General features: G+C 41.4%; 2 protein-coding genes across 2 annotated transcripts in view; both read right to left on the bottom strand.

Annotated features, from left to right (window-relative positions):
* ptprbl (protein tyrosine phosphatase receptor type B, like) overlaps positions 1–2,673 on the bottom strand; it is a 36,540-nt gene extending 33,867 nt beyond the window's left edge. The window contains exon 1 of the mRNA XM_079809154.1: positions 2,607–2,673. Coding sequence (XP_079665280.1) covers positions 2,607–2,658 — 52 coding nt within the window. The 5' untranslated portion in view covers positions 2,659–2,673. The remainder of the gene's footprint in view (positions 1–2,606) is intronic.
* A 13,388-nt stretch (positions 2,674–16,061) lies between these two features.
* Positions 16,062–19,193, bottom strand: part of zfc3h1 (zinc finger C3H1-type containing) — a gene marked incomplete at its 5' end in the record, with an annotated part of 66,174 nt that continues 63,042 nt past the window's right edge. The window contains 3 exons of the mRNA XM_079809155.1: positions 16,062–16,833; positions 18,365–18,427; positions 18,652–18,691. Of these exons, the coding sequence (XP_079665281.1) occupies positions 16,705–16,833; positions 18,365–18,427; positions 18,652–18,691 (232 nt within the window). The 3' untranslated portion in view covers positions 16,062–16,704. The remainder of the gene's footprint in view (positions 16,834–18,364; positions 18,428–18,651; positions 18,692–19,193) is intronic.

Here is a 19,193-nt window from a genome sequence, read left to right as displayed (position 1 = left end):
GTGAAAATATTAAATACAATTATAAAATCTTACAATATTTGTAAATAATTGTAATTATCATATTTATGTTGTTTTATTTTTGTAATGTGTTTTTGTTAAGTCATGTTATAATATTGTTTTGAACTGCTTATTTACAATGGTTACAATTAACTTTTTTCATAGTTTTTTTTTTTTTTTTGCGGGTGCGTTGAATTGAATCCAGACCAAAAATCCTAATAATCAAACTAAATCATAATAATTATTAATGTTAATAATAATATAGAGAGCCCACAACAACAAAAACATTCAAAAATGTATTGTCCCCATTTTTTTTATTAAAATATAATAACAAATTAGATTTTAGTGATATTTTGACCACTCAAATAGGAAATGTCCCCGGTTTCCATTTCAGAAATATGGTCACCTTACCATAGACCAGTCATCTAGAACATGAACATGTCAAAGAAATCACTGCTGACTTTGCCTTCATGATGGACTATCTCAAGTTATTTTGCCATGTAACCAAATTCAAGGTTATTTTGGCTAGAAGTGGGTCTTTAGTTTATGAGACGCTGAAATGACGGCTATTGCTTACTGGGAAACGACTGATTGATTCGCTAACACTTTACGGTGTTCTAATATGCCTTAATTCATGCTTAACTAATGCACAGATTAATATCTGACTCATAAAGAGTCTAGCTGATCAACAGATATATGAACTGATATTCATTTAATGTGTCATCATGGATGAATTCCCAAGTATTAACTACTGTAAATTGGTTAATGACTACATTGGGTCGAAGCTGACTGGAACTCCTAGTGTTCTGCTTTAACGAATCATGCTAATGTCATTATGTTACGACTTTACTAAACTATTTTTGGACGGTTTAGTCCATACATTAACTCAAGATGATGTCCTCTCTTCACATCCTGATAGCAATCAATAATAGTCTAATCATAACCTTGATCTTATGCTTTCAAAGCTAGCTTGCTATTGCTAGCCTCTCCCAAATTGCCTAGCATATTGTAAATTGTTACCAATATCTCTATATGGAGACTGCAAAAAATGCTTTTCTTACTTAGTATTTTTGTCTTGTTTTCAGTCCAAATATCTAAAAAATCTTACATTAAGAAGCATTTACTAGACAAGCAAAAGTTTTTGTCTTGTTTTGGGTGAAAAAACTCAAAATTAATTCAGCTAAATAATCTGCCAATGGGGTAAGAAAAATAATCTTAATTCAAACAGAAAACAAGATTATTTTTCTTACCCATTGGAAATACCAAGCAAATACCCAGCTTTATGATTTCTGAAGCAATATTTTAGTCACTGTATGGTAATGAGAAACTAAATTCCATCAGGACAATCTCCCGATCAGCAGCCGATATACGACCTGACTGTGTGTTTGCTAGATTTTCCAGCTTATTTACAGGCCATTGGCTTTTCCATTGTTTTTCACTGTAAACACACGCTAGACGGACGTCTTTAACCGCTCCGCGTCTCGCACACAATGACGTCCTAAAAACACGGCGCTCGAGTTAAAAGAAGACCAACTTTATAAAAACGCGTTCGTTTTCCCCTGTTCCACTGCTCTCGTGTGTTCAGTGTGAATGGCTCCTTCACATTAGAAATGAGTTATGAGTGAGTTTTTACAGTAGAAGTCAGCGAATGTTCAGGCCTCGTCTCCATACACCACCACACCACACACACTCACTACTACAACACCACACACACTCACTACTACAACACCACACACACTCACTACTACAACACCACACCACACACACTCACTACTACAACACCACACACACTCACTACTACAACACCACACACACTCACTACTACAACACCACACACACTCACTACTACACCACCACACCACACACACTCACTACTACAACACCACACACACTCACTACTACACCACCACACCACACACACTCACTACTACAACACCACACACACTCACTACTACACCACCACACCACACACACTCACTACTACAACACCACACACACTCACTACTACACCACCACACCACACACACTCACTACTACAACACCACACACACTCACTACTACACCACCACACCACACACACTCACTACTACAACACCACACACACTCACTACTACACCACCACACCACACACACTCACTACTACAACACCACACACACTCACTACTACACCACCACACCACACACACTCACTACTACAACACCACACACACTCACTACTACACCACCACACCACACACACTCACTACTACAACACCACACACACTCACTACTACACCACCACACCACACACACTCACTACTACAACACCACACACACTCACTACTACACCACCACACCACACACACTCACTACTACAACACTACATTTTAATTTAATTTAATTTTAATTTGAGAGATTTATTGTGTTGAGATTAAATCATATAATATCATAGAACTGTAAATAAAACACATTATAATGTACATAAAAACAATAATGACCGTAATAGTGTTATGAACGTATAATGCTATGATGAATTCAGCTAAGCTTCTATAGCTCAACCAGTTGTGTTTCCCAATAACCACCACATTCACCCAGCCAGAAGAGTAAAGAGCGATAGCATGAATACTCACTCAATGCAGAGAAGCGCTCCAGTGTGAGAACGACGAGGAAGAGTGTGTCCATGTTCCTGGCTGGAGAGTCTCTGAGCTCAAATGAGCGGTCGAGTGCTCCGGAGGAAATTCTCTTTCAGGGGAAGGAAAAGTCACTGACCGCCGCTTCCTTCTATTCAATAGTGTGAGGCTAGTGACAGTGCAGGGACCTTTACACGCAAACGCCTCAGACGCCAGCTCTGCTGTTAAACACTGCTCTGGTTCACACCTACAGTCTCTGTGTGGCGTGTTTCAAATACTATACCAGAATATGGAAGTTCGGTTCTGGGAGATCTTCAGACCATCAGAGATCTCTGTTACCTTCAGGAAATACACTGAACACACCCAGGATGGCATTCCCACCTCAACACAACACAGACACAATGACACGGCCTTTCCTGACAAATCCAGTGCATTTAACACATTTACTGAATATCAGGCGCTATCTTTGACAGCTATGGTTATGTTGTATTTAACACAGGGTTTATGACACAGGAACACGCTGGATTGGGTTTTGAGCGAACCCCAGTGGCCCTCCTGCTTTACCCAGACAACATCAGACGTTATTAAGGGGAAATCATTCACAACAGCGTTCCCAGCTAGCAATAGCCGTCATTTCACCGTCTGGGTTAACTATAGACCCGATGTAGTCCAGCTATGAGTGACCCACTTCTAGCCCAAATAACCTTACATTTGTAACCAATAACCCTCAATAACTTGCGAGATGTGAGATTCCATCAGATTGCAAAGCCAACAGTGATTACAAGATGTTTGGTTTAAAGGGTTAGTTCACCCAAAAATGAAAATTCTGTCATTAATTACTCACCCTCATGTCGTTGGACACCCGTAAGACCTCCGTTCATATTCGGAACACAAATGAAGATATTTTAGTTGAAAGCTGATGGCTGAGAAAGGCTTCACACAGGCCTCCATTGGCATTCAGTACATTGACACTTCCAAGATCCATGAAAGGCACTTAAAACGTCGTTACAAAGTCTATCTCACCACAGTGGCTCTACAATAATCATACAATGCGACGACAATAGTTTTTGTGCGCAAAAAAAAATCAAAATAACACCTTTATCCAACTTGTTCTTGTCTTCCGTGTGCGCCTCCACGACGCATGCGCGAGAATATGACGTAGCGCCGGTGTTCGGGAATCGATGAAATACACACTTAAGCTCCATTTTGAGCACTACGCCGAGACCTAAAGCACGATCAATGTAGAATCCAACAGCTTAGACACGCGCGTCTTCCTCTGCTCGTAAACAAATCGCTTCTGGGTCATATGTCCGAACGCCGGATCTGCGTCATATTCTCGCGCATGCGTCGTGGAGGCGCACACGGAAGACAAGAACAAGTTGGATAAAGGTGTTATTTTGATTTTTTTTTGCGCACAAAAACTATTGTCGTCGCATTGTATGATTATTGTAGAGCCACTGTGGTGAGATAGACTTTGTAACGACGTTTTAAGTGCCTTTCATGGATCTTGGAAGTGTCAATGTACTGAATGCCAATGGAGGCCTGTGTGAAGCCTTTCTCAGCCATCAGCTTTCAACTAAAATATCTTCATTTGTGTTCCGAATATGAACGGAGGTCTTACGGGTGTCCAACTACATGAGGGTGAGTAATTAATGACAGAATTTTCATTTTTGGGTGAACTAACCCTTTAATTTCTTTGACATGTTCATGTTCTAGAGCACTAGTCTATGGTTAGACGTCTATTAAATGTTCACTGACAGTGCCTTGTTTGAGCCTAGACTGTGTTTGGACGGCTATTAGACGTCTTTTAAACGCAAGATCACTTACCGCTAGAGTTTAAAGCCAGTTGTATTGTTTCTGTAATGGAAATGAACTAATGATTTAACTATCACTATTACTTACAGTTGATATTTAGCGTAATTTCCTGTTTCATTGACAGTCAAGCAAGTGACAAAATACTGAGGAAGATAGAGATAGAGATACAGCAAGAAGAAAACAGTTGTATTTGAAAATACACCAACAAGTGAGGAAGACGATGCACTTTTGACAATGAAAATCGTCAAGATTTTCAGGATTTTCCCAGGAGAACAGCTGTTCTCACCTCAGCAGGGAAATGAGCCTTCCATCGCCTCAGAGACACTACAGGACCGATGAAGAAACTTCTGGAGAGGATGGCCAACCTGAAGAACAGACTGAAGAGAATTGAGATGATGATGATGGAGAGGAAGAAGAACATGGGAATCCAGAAGAAAACGGATCAGAGAACCTCCGCCAGTAACAGTAATGCACAAACGTCCTTCATCAAGAGTCTCCAGTGAAATAAATGGGGGATCTGGAGAAGTCAAAAAGGCCTTATATTCAGTAAGAGTCATAACAGACACTATAGCAAATCTTCACAAACTTTCCACCTCTGTAAACGTAAGATGTCTTGGATTAGCCGGAGAAGAGTCACGGCCACCCACATGAAAAAATACGGCCCCACTTTATATTAGGTGGCCTTAACTACAATGTACTTTCTGTTTTCAAATTGCATTGCAAAACACTTTTGCTGATATTGAGGTGGGATATGGGTAGAGTTAGGGACAGGTGTGGTGGTGTGGGTGAGTTTAAGGGTAGGGTTAGGGACAGGTGTGGTGGTGTGGGTAAGTTTAAGGGTAGGGTTAGGGACAGGTGTGGTGGTATGGGTAAGTTTAAGGGTAGAGTTAGGGACAGGTGTGGTGGTATGGGTCAATTTAAGGGTAGAGTTAGGGACAGGTGTGGTGGTGTGGGTAAGTTTAAGGGTAGAGTTAGGGACAGGTGTGGTGGTGTGGGTAAGTTTAAGGGTAGGGTTAGGGACAGGTGTGGTGGTGTGGGTAAGTTTAAGGGTAGAGTTAGGGACAGGTGTGGTGGTGTGGGTAAGTTTAAGGGTAGGGTTAGGGACAGGTGTGGGTCAGTTTAAGGGTAGAGTTAGGGACAGGTGTGGTGGTATGGGTAAGTTTAAGGGTAGAGTTAGGGACAGGTGTGGTGGTGTGGGTAAGTTTAAGGATAGGGTTAGGGACAGGTGTGGGTCAGTTTAAGGGTAGAGTTAGGGACAGGTGTGGTGGTGTGGGTAAGTTTAAAGGTAGGGTTAGGGACAGGTGTGGGTCAGTTTAAGGGTAGAGTTAGGGACAGGTGTGGTGGTGTGGGTAAGTTTAAGGGTAGGGTTAGGGACAAGTGTGGTGGTGTGTGTAAGTTTAAGGGTAGAGTTAGGGACAGGTGTGGGTCAGTTTAAGGGTAGAGTTAGGGACAGGTGTGGTGGTGTGGGTAAGTTTAAGGGTAGGGTTAGGGACAGGTGTGGGTCAGTTTAAGGGTAGAGTTAGGGACAGGTGTGGTGGTGTGGGTAAGTTTAAGGGTAGGGTTAGGGACAGGTGTGGGTCAGTTTAAGGGTAGAGTTAGGGACAGGTGTGGTGGTATGGGTAAGTTTAAGGGTAGAGTTAGGGACAGGTGTGGTGGTATGGGTAAGTTTAAGGGTAGAGTTAGGGACAGGTGTGGTGGTATGGGTAAGTTTAAGGGTAGAGTTAGGGACAGGTGTGGTGGTGTGGGTAAGTTTAAGGGTAGGGTTATGGACAGGTGTGGTGGTGTGGGTAAGTTTAAGGGTAGGGTTATGGACAGGTGTGGTGGTGTGGGTCAGTTTAAGGGTAGAGTTAGGGACAGGTGTGGTGGTGTGGGTAAGTTTAAGGGTAAAGTTAGGAACAGGTGTGGTGGTGTGGGTAAGTTTAAGGGTAGAGTTAGGGACAGGTGTGGAGGTATGGGTAAGTTTAAGGGTAGAGTTAGGGACAAGTGTGGTGGTGTGTGTAAGTTTAAGGGTAGAGTTAGGGACAGGTTTGGTGGTATGGGTAAGTTTAAGGGTAGAGTTAGGGACAGGTCTGGTGGTGTGTGTAAGTTTAAGGGTACAATGTACTTTCTGTTTTCAAATTGCATTGCAAAACACTTTTGCTGATATTGAGGTGGGATATGGGTAGAGTTAGGGACAGGTGTGGTGGTGTGGGTGAGCTTAAGGGTAGGGTTAGGGACAGGTGTGGTGGTGTGGGTAAGTTTAAGGGTAGGGTTAGGGACAGGTGTGGTGGTATGGGTAAGTTTAAGGGTAGAGTTAGGGACAGGTGTGGTGGTATGGGTCAATTTAAGGGTAGAGTTAGGGACAGGTGTGGTGGTGTGGGTAAGTTTAAGGGTAGAGTTAGGGACAGGTGTGGTGGTGTGGGTAAGTTTAAGGGTAGGGTTAGGGACAGGTGTGGTGGTGTGGGTAAGTTTAAGGGTAGAGTTAGGGACAGGTGTGGTGGTGCGGGTAAGTTTAAGGGTAGGGTTAGGGACAGGTGTGGGTCAGTTTAAGGGTAGAGTTAGGGACAGGTGTGGTGGTATGGGTAAGTTTAAGGGTAGAGTTAGGGACAGGTGTGGTGGTGTGGGTAAGTTTAAGGATAGGGTTAGGGACAGGTGTGGGTCAGTTTAAGGGTAGAGTTAGGGACAGGTGTGGTGGTGTGGGTAAGTTTAAAGGTAGGGTTAGGGACAGGTGTGGGTCAGTTTAAGGGTAGAGTTAGGGACAGGTGTGGTGGTGTGGGTAAGTTTAAGGGTAGGGTTAGGGACAAGTGTGGTGGTGTGTGTAAGTTTAAGGGTAGAGTTAGGGACAGGTGTGGTGGTATGTGTAAGTTTAAGGGTAGGGTTAGGGACAGGTGTGGGTCAGTTTAAGGGTAGAGTTAGGGACAGGTGTGGTGGTGTGGGTAAGTTTAAGGGTAGGGTTAGGGACAGGTGTGGGTCAGTTTAAGGGTAGAGTTAGGGACAGGTGTGGTGGTATGGGTAAGTTTAAGGGTAGAGTTAGGGACAGGTGTGGTGGTGTGGGTAAGTTTAAGGGTAGGGTTATGGACAGGTGTGGTGGTGTGGGTCAGTTTAAGGGTAGAGTTAGGGACAGGTGTGGAGGTATGGGTAAGTTTAAGGGTAGAGTTAGGGACAAGTGTGGTGGTGTGTGTAAGTTTAAGGGTAAAGTTAGGAACAGGTGTGGTGGTGTGGGTAAGTTTAAGGGTAGAGTTAGGAACAGGTGTGGTGGTGTGGGTAAGTTTAAGGGTAGAGTTAGGGACAGGTGTGGAGGTATGGGTAAGTTTAAGGGTAGAGTTAGGGACAAGTGTGGTGGTGTGTGTAAGTTTAAGGGTAGAGTTAGGGACAGGTTTGGTGGTATGGGTAAGTTTAAGGGTAGAGTTAGGGACAGGTCTGGTGGTGTGTGTAAGTTTAAGGGTACAATGTACTTTCTGTTTTCAAATTGCATTGCAAAACACTTTTGCTGATATTGAGGTGGGATATGGGTAGAGTTAGGGACAGGTGTGGTGGTGTGGGTGAGTTTAAGGGTAGGGTTAGGGACAGGTGTGGTGGTGTGGGTAAGTTTAAGGGTAGGGTTAGGGACAGGTGTGGTGGTATGGGTAAGTTTAAGGGTAGAGTTAGGGACAGGTGTGGTGGTATGGGTCAATTTAAGGGTAGAGTTAGGGACAGGTGTGGTGGTGTGGGTAAGTTTAAGGGTAGAGTTAGGGACAGGTGTGGTGGTGTGGGTAAGTTTAAGGGTAGGGTTAGGGACAGGTGTGGTGGTGTGGGTAAGTTTAAGGGTAGAGTTAGGGACAGGTGTGGTGGTGCGGGTAAGTTTAAGGGTAGGGTTAGGGACAGGTGTGGGTCAGTTTAAGGGTAGAGTTAGGGACAGGTGTGGTGGTATGGGTAAGATTAAGGGTAGAGTTAGGGACAGGTGTGGTGGTGTGGGTAAGTTTAAGGGTAGAGTTAGGGACAGGTGTGGTGGTGTGGGTCAGTTTTAGGGTAGAGTTAGGGACAGTTGTGGTGGTGTGGGTAAGTTTAAGGGTAGAGTTAGGGACAGCTGTGGTGGTGTGGGTAAGTTTAAGGGTAGAGTTAGGGACAGGTGTGGTGGTGTGGGTAAGTTTAAGGGTAGAGTTAGGGACAGCTGTGGTGGTGTGGGTAAGTTTAAGGGTAGAGTTAGGGACAGGTGTGGTGGTGTGGGTCAGTTTAAGGGTAGAGTTAGGGACAGGTGTGGTGGTATTGGTAAGTTTAAGGGTAGAGTTAGGGACAGGTGTGGTGGTATTGGTAAGTTTTAGGGTAGAGTTAGGGACAGGTGTGGTGGTGTGGGTCAGTTTTAGGGTAGAGTTAGGGACAGGTGTGGTGGTGTGGGTAAGTTTAAGGGTAGAGTTAGGGACAGGTGTGGTGGTGTGGGTAAGTTTAAGGGTAGAGTTAGGGACAGGTGTGGTGGTGTGGGTAAGTTTAAGGGTAGAGTTAGGGACAGCTGTGGTGGTGTGGGTAAGTTTAAGGGTAGAGTTAGGGACAGGTGTGGTGGTTTTGGTAAGTTTAAGGGTAGGGTTAGGGACAGGTGTGGTGGTGTGGGTCAGTTTAAGGGTAGAGTTAGGGACAGGTGTGGTGGTATGGGTAAGTTTTAGGGTAGAGTTAGGGACAGGTGTGGTGGTGTGGGTCAGTTTAAGGGTAGAGTCAGGGACAGGTGTGGTGGTATGGGTGAGTTTTAGGGTAGAGTTAGGGAAAGGTGTGGTGGTGTGGGTCAGTTTAAGGGTAGAGTTAGGGACAGGTGTGGTGGTTTGGGTAAGTTTAAGGGTAGAGTTAGGGACAGGTGTGGTGGTTTGGGTAAGTTTAAGGGTAGGGTTAGGGACAGGTGTGGTGGTATGGGTAAGTTTTAGGGTAGAGTTAGGGACAGGTGTGGTGGTGTGGGTCAGTTTAAGGGTAGAGTTAGGGACAGGTGTGGTGGTATGGGTAAGTTTTAGGGTAGAGTTAGGGACAGGTGTGGTGGTGTGGGTCAGTTTAAGGGTAGAGTTAGGGACAGGTGTGGTGGTTTGGGTAAGTTTAAGGGTAGGGTTAGGGACAGGTGTGGTGGTTTGGGTAAGTTTAAGGGTAGAGTTAGGGACAGGTGTGGTGGTTTGGGTAAGTTTAAGGGTAGGGTTAGGGACAGGTGTGGTGGTGTGGGTCAGTTTTAGGGTAGAGTTAGGGACAGGTGTGGTGGTTTGGGTGAGTTTAAGGGTAGAGTTAGGGACAGGTGTGGTGGTGTGGGTCAGTTTAAGGGTAGGGTTAGGGACAGGTGTGGTGGTGTGGGTCAGTTTAAGGGTAGGGTTAGGGACAGGTGTGGTGGTTTGGGTAAGTTTAAGGGTAGGGTTAGGGACAGGTGTGGTGGTGTGGGTCAGTTTAAGGGTAGAGTTAGGGACAGGTGTGGTGGTATGGGTAAGTTTTAGGGTAGAGTTAGGGACAGGTGTGGTGGTGTGGGTCAGTTTAAGGGTAGAGTCAGGGACAGGTGTGGTGGTATGGGTGAGTTTTAGGGTAGAGTTAGGGACAGGTGTGGTGGTGTGGGTCAGTTTAAGGGTAGAGTTAGGGACAGGTGTGGTGGTTTGGGTAAGTTTAAGGGTAGAGTTAGGGACAGGTGTGGTGGTTTGGGTAAGTTTAAGGGTAGGGTTAGGGACAGGTGTGGTGGTATGGGTAAGTTTTAGGGTAGAGTTAGGGACAGGTGTGGTGGTGTGGGTCAGTTTAAGGGTAGAGTTAGGGACAGGTGTGGTGGTATGGGTAAGTTTTAGGGTAGAGTTAGGGACAGGTGTGGTGGTGTGGGTCAGTTTAAGGGTAGAGTTAGGGACAGGTGTGGTGGTTTGGGTAAGTTTAAGGGTAGGGTTAGGGACAGGTGTGGTGGTTTGGGTAAGTTTAAGGGTAGAGTTAGGGACAGGTGTGGTGGTTTGGGTAAGTTTAAGGGTAGGGTTAGGGACAGGTGTGGTGGTGTGGGTCAGTTTTAGGGTAGAGTTAGGGACAGGTGTGGTGGTTTGGGTGAGTTTAAGGGTAGAGTTAGGGACAGGTGTGGTGGTGTGGGTCAGTTTAAGGGTAGGGTTAGGGACAGGTGTGGTGGTGTGGGTCAGTTTAAGGGTAGGGTTAGGGACAGGTGTGGTGGTTTGGGTAAGTTTAAGGGTAGGGTTAGGGACAGGTGTGGTGGTTTGGGTAAGTTTAAGGGTAGGGTTAGGTGTAAGGGAAGGGTCAACTGTGTAATTACAATTGTAACTACAGAAATTAATTACAGATGTAATTACATGCAGGTATTTTTTAAAATGTAAGTACAATGTAAAAACATGTATGTACACAATAAGCGCATTTTATCAAATTATTAATTAAAATGTTAGTACATAGTAGTTAAGGCCACCTAATATAAAGTGGGTCCAAAAATACTATAGTATATTATAGTAAAATCACTCTAGTAAATACTATAGTGTTTCTGAACCATACTATAGTAAAGATACTACAGTAAATTGTAGTATATTATAGTATTTACTACACTTTGTTAATTTACAGTAGTATATTTACTATAGTACGGTTCAAAAACACTATAGTATTTACTAGAGTAATTTTACTATAATATATTATAGTATTTTTTCATGTGGGCAGAGACAGATGCAATACTAGGCTTAAAGATGAAGAAGCTGCACCAGAACTTCATCCAGGTCTAAACAAAAGTAGCCCAAAAATATCCCAATGCAATTTTCTCCACCGAACGGCCGAATTCTCCACTGAATTTGTACGTCTGGGCGTGTTTTGGTGGTGTTGGAGCACCGAAATCATATGCATGGTTTTACTTAAAAGTAGCCATGGACTTGGCAACACTAAAGGGACATTGAACAATGACATTTCACACAACACTGGATCCTTCAACAAAAGGAAACATCATCACATGGGAGGAGTGCGTCCTTAAATCTGTCCCAAAGAAATGTTGGATGGGTCCTCCACTGAAACACAGGATCAACTTCACTCCAGTCCCGTCAAGCTTCACTTCTACAGTGAGAACTACGCTAGGCTACCCATAGACTAGAAATACAATCACAATTAACTCAGTACCACAGATGCCTGAAACTAATTGCATATTTTGGGGATAAGGACAACAATGCATTCCCACATTTCTTGCCAAAATCAGTATGGGAAATCTTTCCCAAAGACAGGGAAACCTTCGAGACATTGTGGGATAGTAATCTGAGAAGATCTTACTAAGAAGTTAACTTTCCTGAAGACAGATCTATATCTTGATAGTCTTGGTGAGTGACAGTTACTTCGCCTAGCAAGACATGTTCCTGAATTAGCATCTGTCAAACAAATTGTCGTAACCATTGGGGAAAATTACAAGTTACAATATTGTGTTACTCCCTAAAAGTGACTACATTTTGTCACTTCTAAAATAATACATTGTTACCTTGTTCTGCTGCCACTTAACATATTTCCTGAGGCCTAGTGATGTACAAAAGATCTCTGTTGAAAGTGATGTGTTGTGTTAATTTTGTGTCTAAATCACTATATTATGGACATGAGAATATTATTTCAGTAGTTTAAAAAATGTTTAAGCAAATTAAGTAAACCAAAAAGTGCATTAGCTTTTTTCAAAAGTAACTTGAATATTAATGTGTGAAGTTATAAAATAATGAGTTACTTTACTTGTTACAACAAAAAGTAATCTAATTACATATCGCTCTAGTTACATCAAAAAGTAATCTGATTACATATTGCACGTTACTTATAATGAGTTACTTGTTACATCAAAAAGTAATCTGATTACATATTGCATGTTATTTGTAATGAGTTGTTACATCAAAAAGTAATCTGATTACATATTGCACTAGTTACATCAAAAGTAATCTAATTACATATTGCACTAGTTACATCAAAAAGTAATCTGATTACATAATGTGCGTGCTTCACTTTAATTGAGTTACTTGTTACATCAAAAAGTAATCTAATTACATATCGCACTAGTTACATCAAAAAGTAATCTGATTACATATTGCACGTTATTTGTAATGAGTTGTTACATCAAAAAGTAATCTGATTACATATTGCATGTTATATGTAATGAGTAGTTACATCAAAAATTAATCTGATTACATAATGTGCGTGCTTCACTTTAATTCAGTTACTTTACTTGTTACATCAAAAAGTAATCTGATTACATATTGCACATTACTTATAATGAGTAACTTGTTACATCAAAAAGTAATCTGATTACATATTGCATGTTGTTTGTAATGAGTTGTTACATCAAAAAGTAATCTGATTACATAATGTGCGTGTGTCAGTTTAATCGAGTTACTTGTTACATCAAAAAGTAATCTGATTACATATTGCACTAGTTACATCAAAGTAATCTGATTACATATTGCACTAGTTACATCAAAAGTAATCTGATTACATATTGCACGTTACTTGTAATGAGTTACTTGTTACATCAAAAAAGTAATCTGATTACATATTGCACGTAACTTGTAATGAATTACTTGTTACATCAAAAAGTAATCTGATTACATATTGCACTAGTTACATCAAAAAGTAATCTGATTACATATTGCACGTTACTTGTAATGAGTTACTTGTTACATCAAAAAATAATCTGATTACATATTGCACTAGTTACATCAAAGTAATCTGATTACATATTGCACGTTACTTGTAATGAGTTACTAGTTGGATCAAAAAGTAATCTGATTACATATTGCACGTTACTTGTAATGAGTTACTAGTTGGATCAAAAAGTAATCTGATTACATATTGCACGTTACTTGTAATGAGTTACTAGTTGGATCAAAAAGTAATCTGATTACCTATCGCACGTTACTTGTAATGAGTTACTAGTTGGATCAAAAAGTAATCTGATTACCTATCGCACGCATGTTACTTTAGTAACCCCCCACACTGGTCATAACCCTGCCCCTAAAATCCGATGTAGTTCATGGTTTGAGATCGAGAAACCCTATGAACAGAACTCTGATATGTGATTGGTTGATAGGACAGCATTCAGAAACATGTCCTGATTAGATCCGACCGTTCTCATGCCTGTGCTAGATAAGACAGAGATGCTACAGAATGTCTCCATCTGGAGCTGTTAAAACACATGTAGCGTAGAGGAAGCTGCACCCGCCACAGGAAGGCATGGAGCAGAACCTCCTGCTGGCGGCCCATGTCTCTACACACAGGTCAGCTGGCCAGCAAGAGCACTGTGTAGCGTGTGTTGCGTTCTGAAGACGCCGATCCAATGAAATCAAACACTTGCTGGTTGCATAACTCTATTGTTGGAGAGGCTGTGGACTCTCACTCGCGTCCATGCTTTCATCCTCTTCCTGCGCCGCAATCACTGACTTCCTGCCGCGAGGAGACCGTGACAGCCTCGCCTCTGAGGAGGGTTACAAACCCAGAGTGTGTGAATATACACTACTGATGTATGATATTTGAACTCTATAATCTGAAAAACTGTGTACGATTATGTTTATTTTTAAAGACATAGTAAAAAAGAACAAAGAAAGAATGCCAAGAACGGGGCAGCAGGAATGATTTCTGGACAGACAGGGCGTCCGGAGTCAGGAACACACCGGCCCTTCATTAATCAGACCCCAAACCCTGAGGGCCCATGGGAAGGGTTCAGTCTCTGGGCTGGGACATCAGCGCCAGTATTCATAAAGAATCTCAATGCAAAGAGCAGCTCCTAGTGACAAAATACTAAGAAAATTCTTATAAATGTGGGCGTTTACTCTTAAAATTAACTGAAAAATCCTACTAAAGAAAAAAGTCATTCAGAAAGCATCTTAACCCTTAAAAGAGGTGTTAAGATCAGATTTGTTAGGAGCACAGATGAGGACTTTTAAGAGGCTTTTCTTTAGCAGCGGAGAAAATGGCAGAAAGACGAAGAGAGAGGAGAAATGTGCTGCAGAAGATGGAGGACAGTGACTGAATCAGACGCTATAGATTAGATCATTTCAAACCACCAGTTAAATAGACATGCCAGCAATCAGTGGAATTGGAAAGAGTGGAACAATGTTTATAGTTCTAAGCCAATCAAATACCTTATAGGAAAATAACAGCATGGTAAATAATAAAAGGATTTATATACATATATATAATGTGTGTGTGTGTGTGTGTGAATGAGAGAGAACAGTAAAATAGGACAATTTGCGCTTGTAATTTCAAAGTGAAGGCTTAGAATAGACCCTATACTTAAAAGCGCTCATTTTTCCCCCTTTTTGGACAACCAACCAATCACAGTCTTCAAAACACTGTGTCATGCGTATCAACGGGGTCAGCCCCGCCTCTTCAATGAGATAAGAGTTTTTGTATTTTCCTTGCTCAGAGTTGCTCTCAGATCAGTCCCGAATAGCTCTTAAGCTAAGACTCCTACGTAAAAGCTTTTAAGCTAAATTAGGAGTTTTCTGAGAGGACTCTAGAATCTGTATGAATACGGGCCCTGGTGTTCGGTGTGCAGTTTGATTGTCTTGAGAACACTGGTAACAACTGAAAGTGTGTTTTCCATTTTATGTAAAGGGACACAGTTCATTTTTGTGGTTCCCACACTTCTTGAATTTCAGACACATGGATTCAAGGCCTGGAGAGTTCTTGAAAACAAACACAGGTCCTTGAAAGTGCTTGAATTAAGCATGAAGTGCATTTTGTTATAGTAGTGTGTGTGGTGCTATTACACAAATGGGCCTTCATGAGCTCCATCTACTGTCAAAGCCCTGTTCGGATGGTAATTGTTCCTCAAGGGGTCATAAAGTATTGTCATCATTGTCAGGGGCTAGTGTGTGATTTTATTGCCATCCCAATCCAGAATGTCAGTGTTTTTCTCCGGCCTACTGTTTATAGACAAACACCAGGTCCTGTGGTGATTTAACTCCCGTCCGAATCCACATCTCTGAGTTTTCAAGATGAGATCACTTGAAAATGCACTGTTTATATCCTTTCTGACCCCTGCAGGCCACCGTACGGTTGCACTTCGCTGTTATTTGGATGCATTTTAAAGATCTAGACCTTCATTACTGAAATGCTGGCGAGTATTTACAAGAGCAATATTTCATCACCGCTCAACAAGTCAAAAGAGGAAAAGCACGTCAACATATGAAATGGGCCGTTATTATATCTTAAATATATGTGCAGGTCTTAAAAGCCTTCGAAATGATTTTAAAAAGGTACATGTACAGGTGATTTAATAAAGAATTTAGCATATTTTTAATGCCTAACTTGTCCATATCTTTTCATTTAATTGGAAAATTCATGTATAGGTTATCTCTATATTTTGATGTTTTAATGAAGTAATGATTTATAAAAAGGAAAACTAAAATAGTGTGAAATAAATGTTAAAAGCAGGAATAAGAGCGATCTCTCGTTAAAACTCGCTCTTCTACACCAGCCTCTTTCCTCACTGGATTTTGTAAAATTGGAAATGTTTCCTCATTGGAGCTTGAGTTGTAGTTGTCAGTAGCGTAACTGCAGTAATGATACACACACATATACTGGCAGTAACACACACACCTTTATCGTATTTATTGTGCTGTATTTAAAATAAAAGCTGCTTTAAAAGCTCTTGAATGTGGTGTTCATGAGAGTGTTCTCAGTAAACCCCTGCTGAAGTGTGTGTGTGAGAGAAAGGTCACACTCAATAATACACACACACAACACTGTATTTCTGTACAAAATAATTTAATAGAAACATTGTTCAATTATAAATTGAAAGAAAAAAAAACCAGGTGTAAGATTATCATTCCTGCAGAATACGTTAATCAACGTGCGTGTGTGTGCGCATATGTACACACACGCGCACACACACGCACAAACACATACAGACATGGATGTTTAATTTGTGAAGACAGCATCACATGGGCAGTTGAGTGAGGTCTCTGGGGCAGTCCATGACCACACACACACACACGCAGGCCAGGGTCTGGCAGTCTTTCATCAGCGACTCAATACTTCCAATAGCAGCCATTTAATCCATGGTTGGAGAGGGAGGAGAAAAGACCCAACAAAAAACAAAAGGAAAAAAACTAAAAAAGCCCTTAAACTCTCCAGCGGAGTTGATATTCTTGTCGAGACATGGCCATGAGGACACAAAGCAACTCAAGTACATTTAGAGGAAGGAGGCAAGCCCCCTAAAAACAGCCAGTCCGCCAACTAGGACACCACGGCAAAGAAAAACCACATTAAAAGTGTTAGTTCACAACAAATTCATACTTACGTACATGATGAATACTGGATTATTGGCAGCTCATAGTGTGTGTGGACTAGCGTACGAGCGAGTGTGTGTGTGGCTAATGGGAGCATGTCACTGGGATGAGTGGCTCGGCTCTAGCCCTAGCGGCTCATTTAGACTCACTCCCACCTCTTGGCACTTGTCAATTATTTTTTTCAGTGTGTCAGTTTTACCTCCTTCTGCCGCCTCAAAGAGCAAACACTAGAGAGAGAGAGAGAGATAGAGAGAAGAGCACAGGTGAGGCGCATACACACACGATAAATCAGCCAATAAATTATTCAATAGATTAACCGATAAATCAGACGATAGATTAATCAATAAATCAGCCGATAGATTAAACGATTAATCAGTTGATAGATTAGTCAGCAAGTTAGTCGTTAGATTAATCGATGAATCAGTAGACAGATTAGCCAATAAATTAGTCAATAGATTAACCGATAAATAAACCGTTAGATTAATCGGCCGATAGATTAAACGATTAATCAGTTGATAGATTAGACGACAAATTATTTGTTAGATTAACCGATGAACCGATAAATTAGTCGATAGATTAATCGATAAATCAGCAGATAGATTAAACAATTAATCAGTTGATAGATTAGATGACAAATTAGTCGTTAGATTAATCAATGAACCGGTATATTAGTCGATAGATTATCCAATAAATTAGTCGATAGATTAACCGATAAATTAGCCAATAAACCAGCCGATAGATTCATTGACAAATTATTCGTTAGATTAATCGATGAACAGGTAAATTAGTCAATAGATTAGCCAATAAATTAGTCGATAGATAAGCCAATAAATCAGCCGATAGATTCATCAGTTGATAGATTAATCGACAAATTAGTCGGTAGATTAATTGATAAAGCAGACGATAGATTAAACGATTAATCAGTTGATAGATTAATCGACAAATTAGTCGTTAGATTAATTGATAAATCAGACGATAGATTAAACGATTAATCAGTTGATAGATTAATCGTCAAATTAGTCGTTAGATTAATTGATAAATCAGACGATAGATTAAACGATTAAGCAGTTGATAGATTAATCGACAAATTAGGCGGTAGATTAATTGATGAACCGTTAAATTAGTTGATAGATTAATCGATAAATCAACCGATAGATTAAACGATTAATCAGTTGATAGATTCATCGGCAAATTAGTCATTAGATTAATCGATGAACCGGTAATTAGTGAATAGATTAGCCAATAAATCAGCCGATAGATTAATCGATTAATCAGTCGATAGATTAATTGTCAAATTAGTCGTTAGATTAATCGATGAACGATAAATTAGTTGATAGATTAGCCAATAAATTAGTCGATAGATGAACCAATAAATTAGCCGATAGATTAAACGATTAATCAGTTGATAGATTAATCAACAAATTAGTCGTTAGATGAATCGATGAACCAGTATATTAGTTGATAGATTAACCGATAAATCAATTGATAGATTAATCGACAAATTAGTCGTTAGATTAATCGATGAACGATAAATTAGTTGATAGATTAGCCAATAAATCAGCCGATAGATTCAGCGACAAATTAGTCATTGAACAGGTAAATTAGTCAATAGATTAGCCAATAAATTAGTTGATAGATTAGCCAATAAATCAGCCGATAGATTAATCGATTAATCAGTTGCTAGATTAATCATCAAATTAGTGGTTCTATGAATCGATGAGTTAGTGGTGTGGTGGTGGAGGAGGAGAGGCGGATTACATCTTTCCAGAGAGCAGCGGACAGGGGCAGTTTCTGGAGGGCCTGCTGGTACAGCCGCCGCACCTGCAAACGTGCGAGTGAGAGCACAAACACACCAGAGCAGGAACACACAGTCAGTTCACAGCCGGACACACACACACACACACACTCCATCTGTCATTTAAACTCTTACATATTCGTGCACTGAGCATACCCTGCAGAAAGAACAATAGATTGGACAGAATGAAACCATCCACAGACATCGGTCACTGTGTGACGAATGCCCTGACCTCTGACCTCTCACTCACCTCTGCTCTTTGCCTTTGCTCCTTCTCAACCGCAATCGCTCTGGCGAGAAATATACCGACAGAGGACGTCAAACACTTCACCTCATCTCTGCTTCCACATGAATGGACATCTCTCATCACTACAGAACTGCAGAAGTGCATGCAGATGTGCTTCACCCCTGGCTGACTCTCCACCCGCTCTCCGTTTCATACTCCATATGTACAGGGACCCTAAGACACCGAGGCGGAGACCCAGATACTCCATATGTACAGGGCGGAGACAGGCCAAGCCCCAGGAGCTGCTGGCCCAAGGTCTGCTCAGGTAGCGGAACCGGTTCAGCTCAAACACAGCTGGCTGAATCAGTTTATAGGGGTTTAACCCTAAAACAATGAATAGTAAGTTCTGTCCTATTATTCATTTACTTTTATTTGCCATGGTATCAGTATTGAGGTTCTTTAGTCTGGTATCGTCATAATTCATCATTTTGGTTTCGTGACAACACTATTCTATATAAACAGTATTTGCTGATATTCTCTTTGTCATGTTGGTTTACAAATTTGTA

Source organism: Gobio gobio, assembly GCF_949357685.1.
Source record: "Gobio gobio genome assembly, chromosome: 25".
NCBI lineage: Eukaryota > Metazoa > Chordata > Actinopteri > Cypriniformes > Gobionidae > Gobio > Gobio gobio.
Note: the sequence above shows the minus strand (reverse complement) of the source record. Positions and strands in the feature narration are given on the sequence as shown.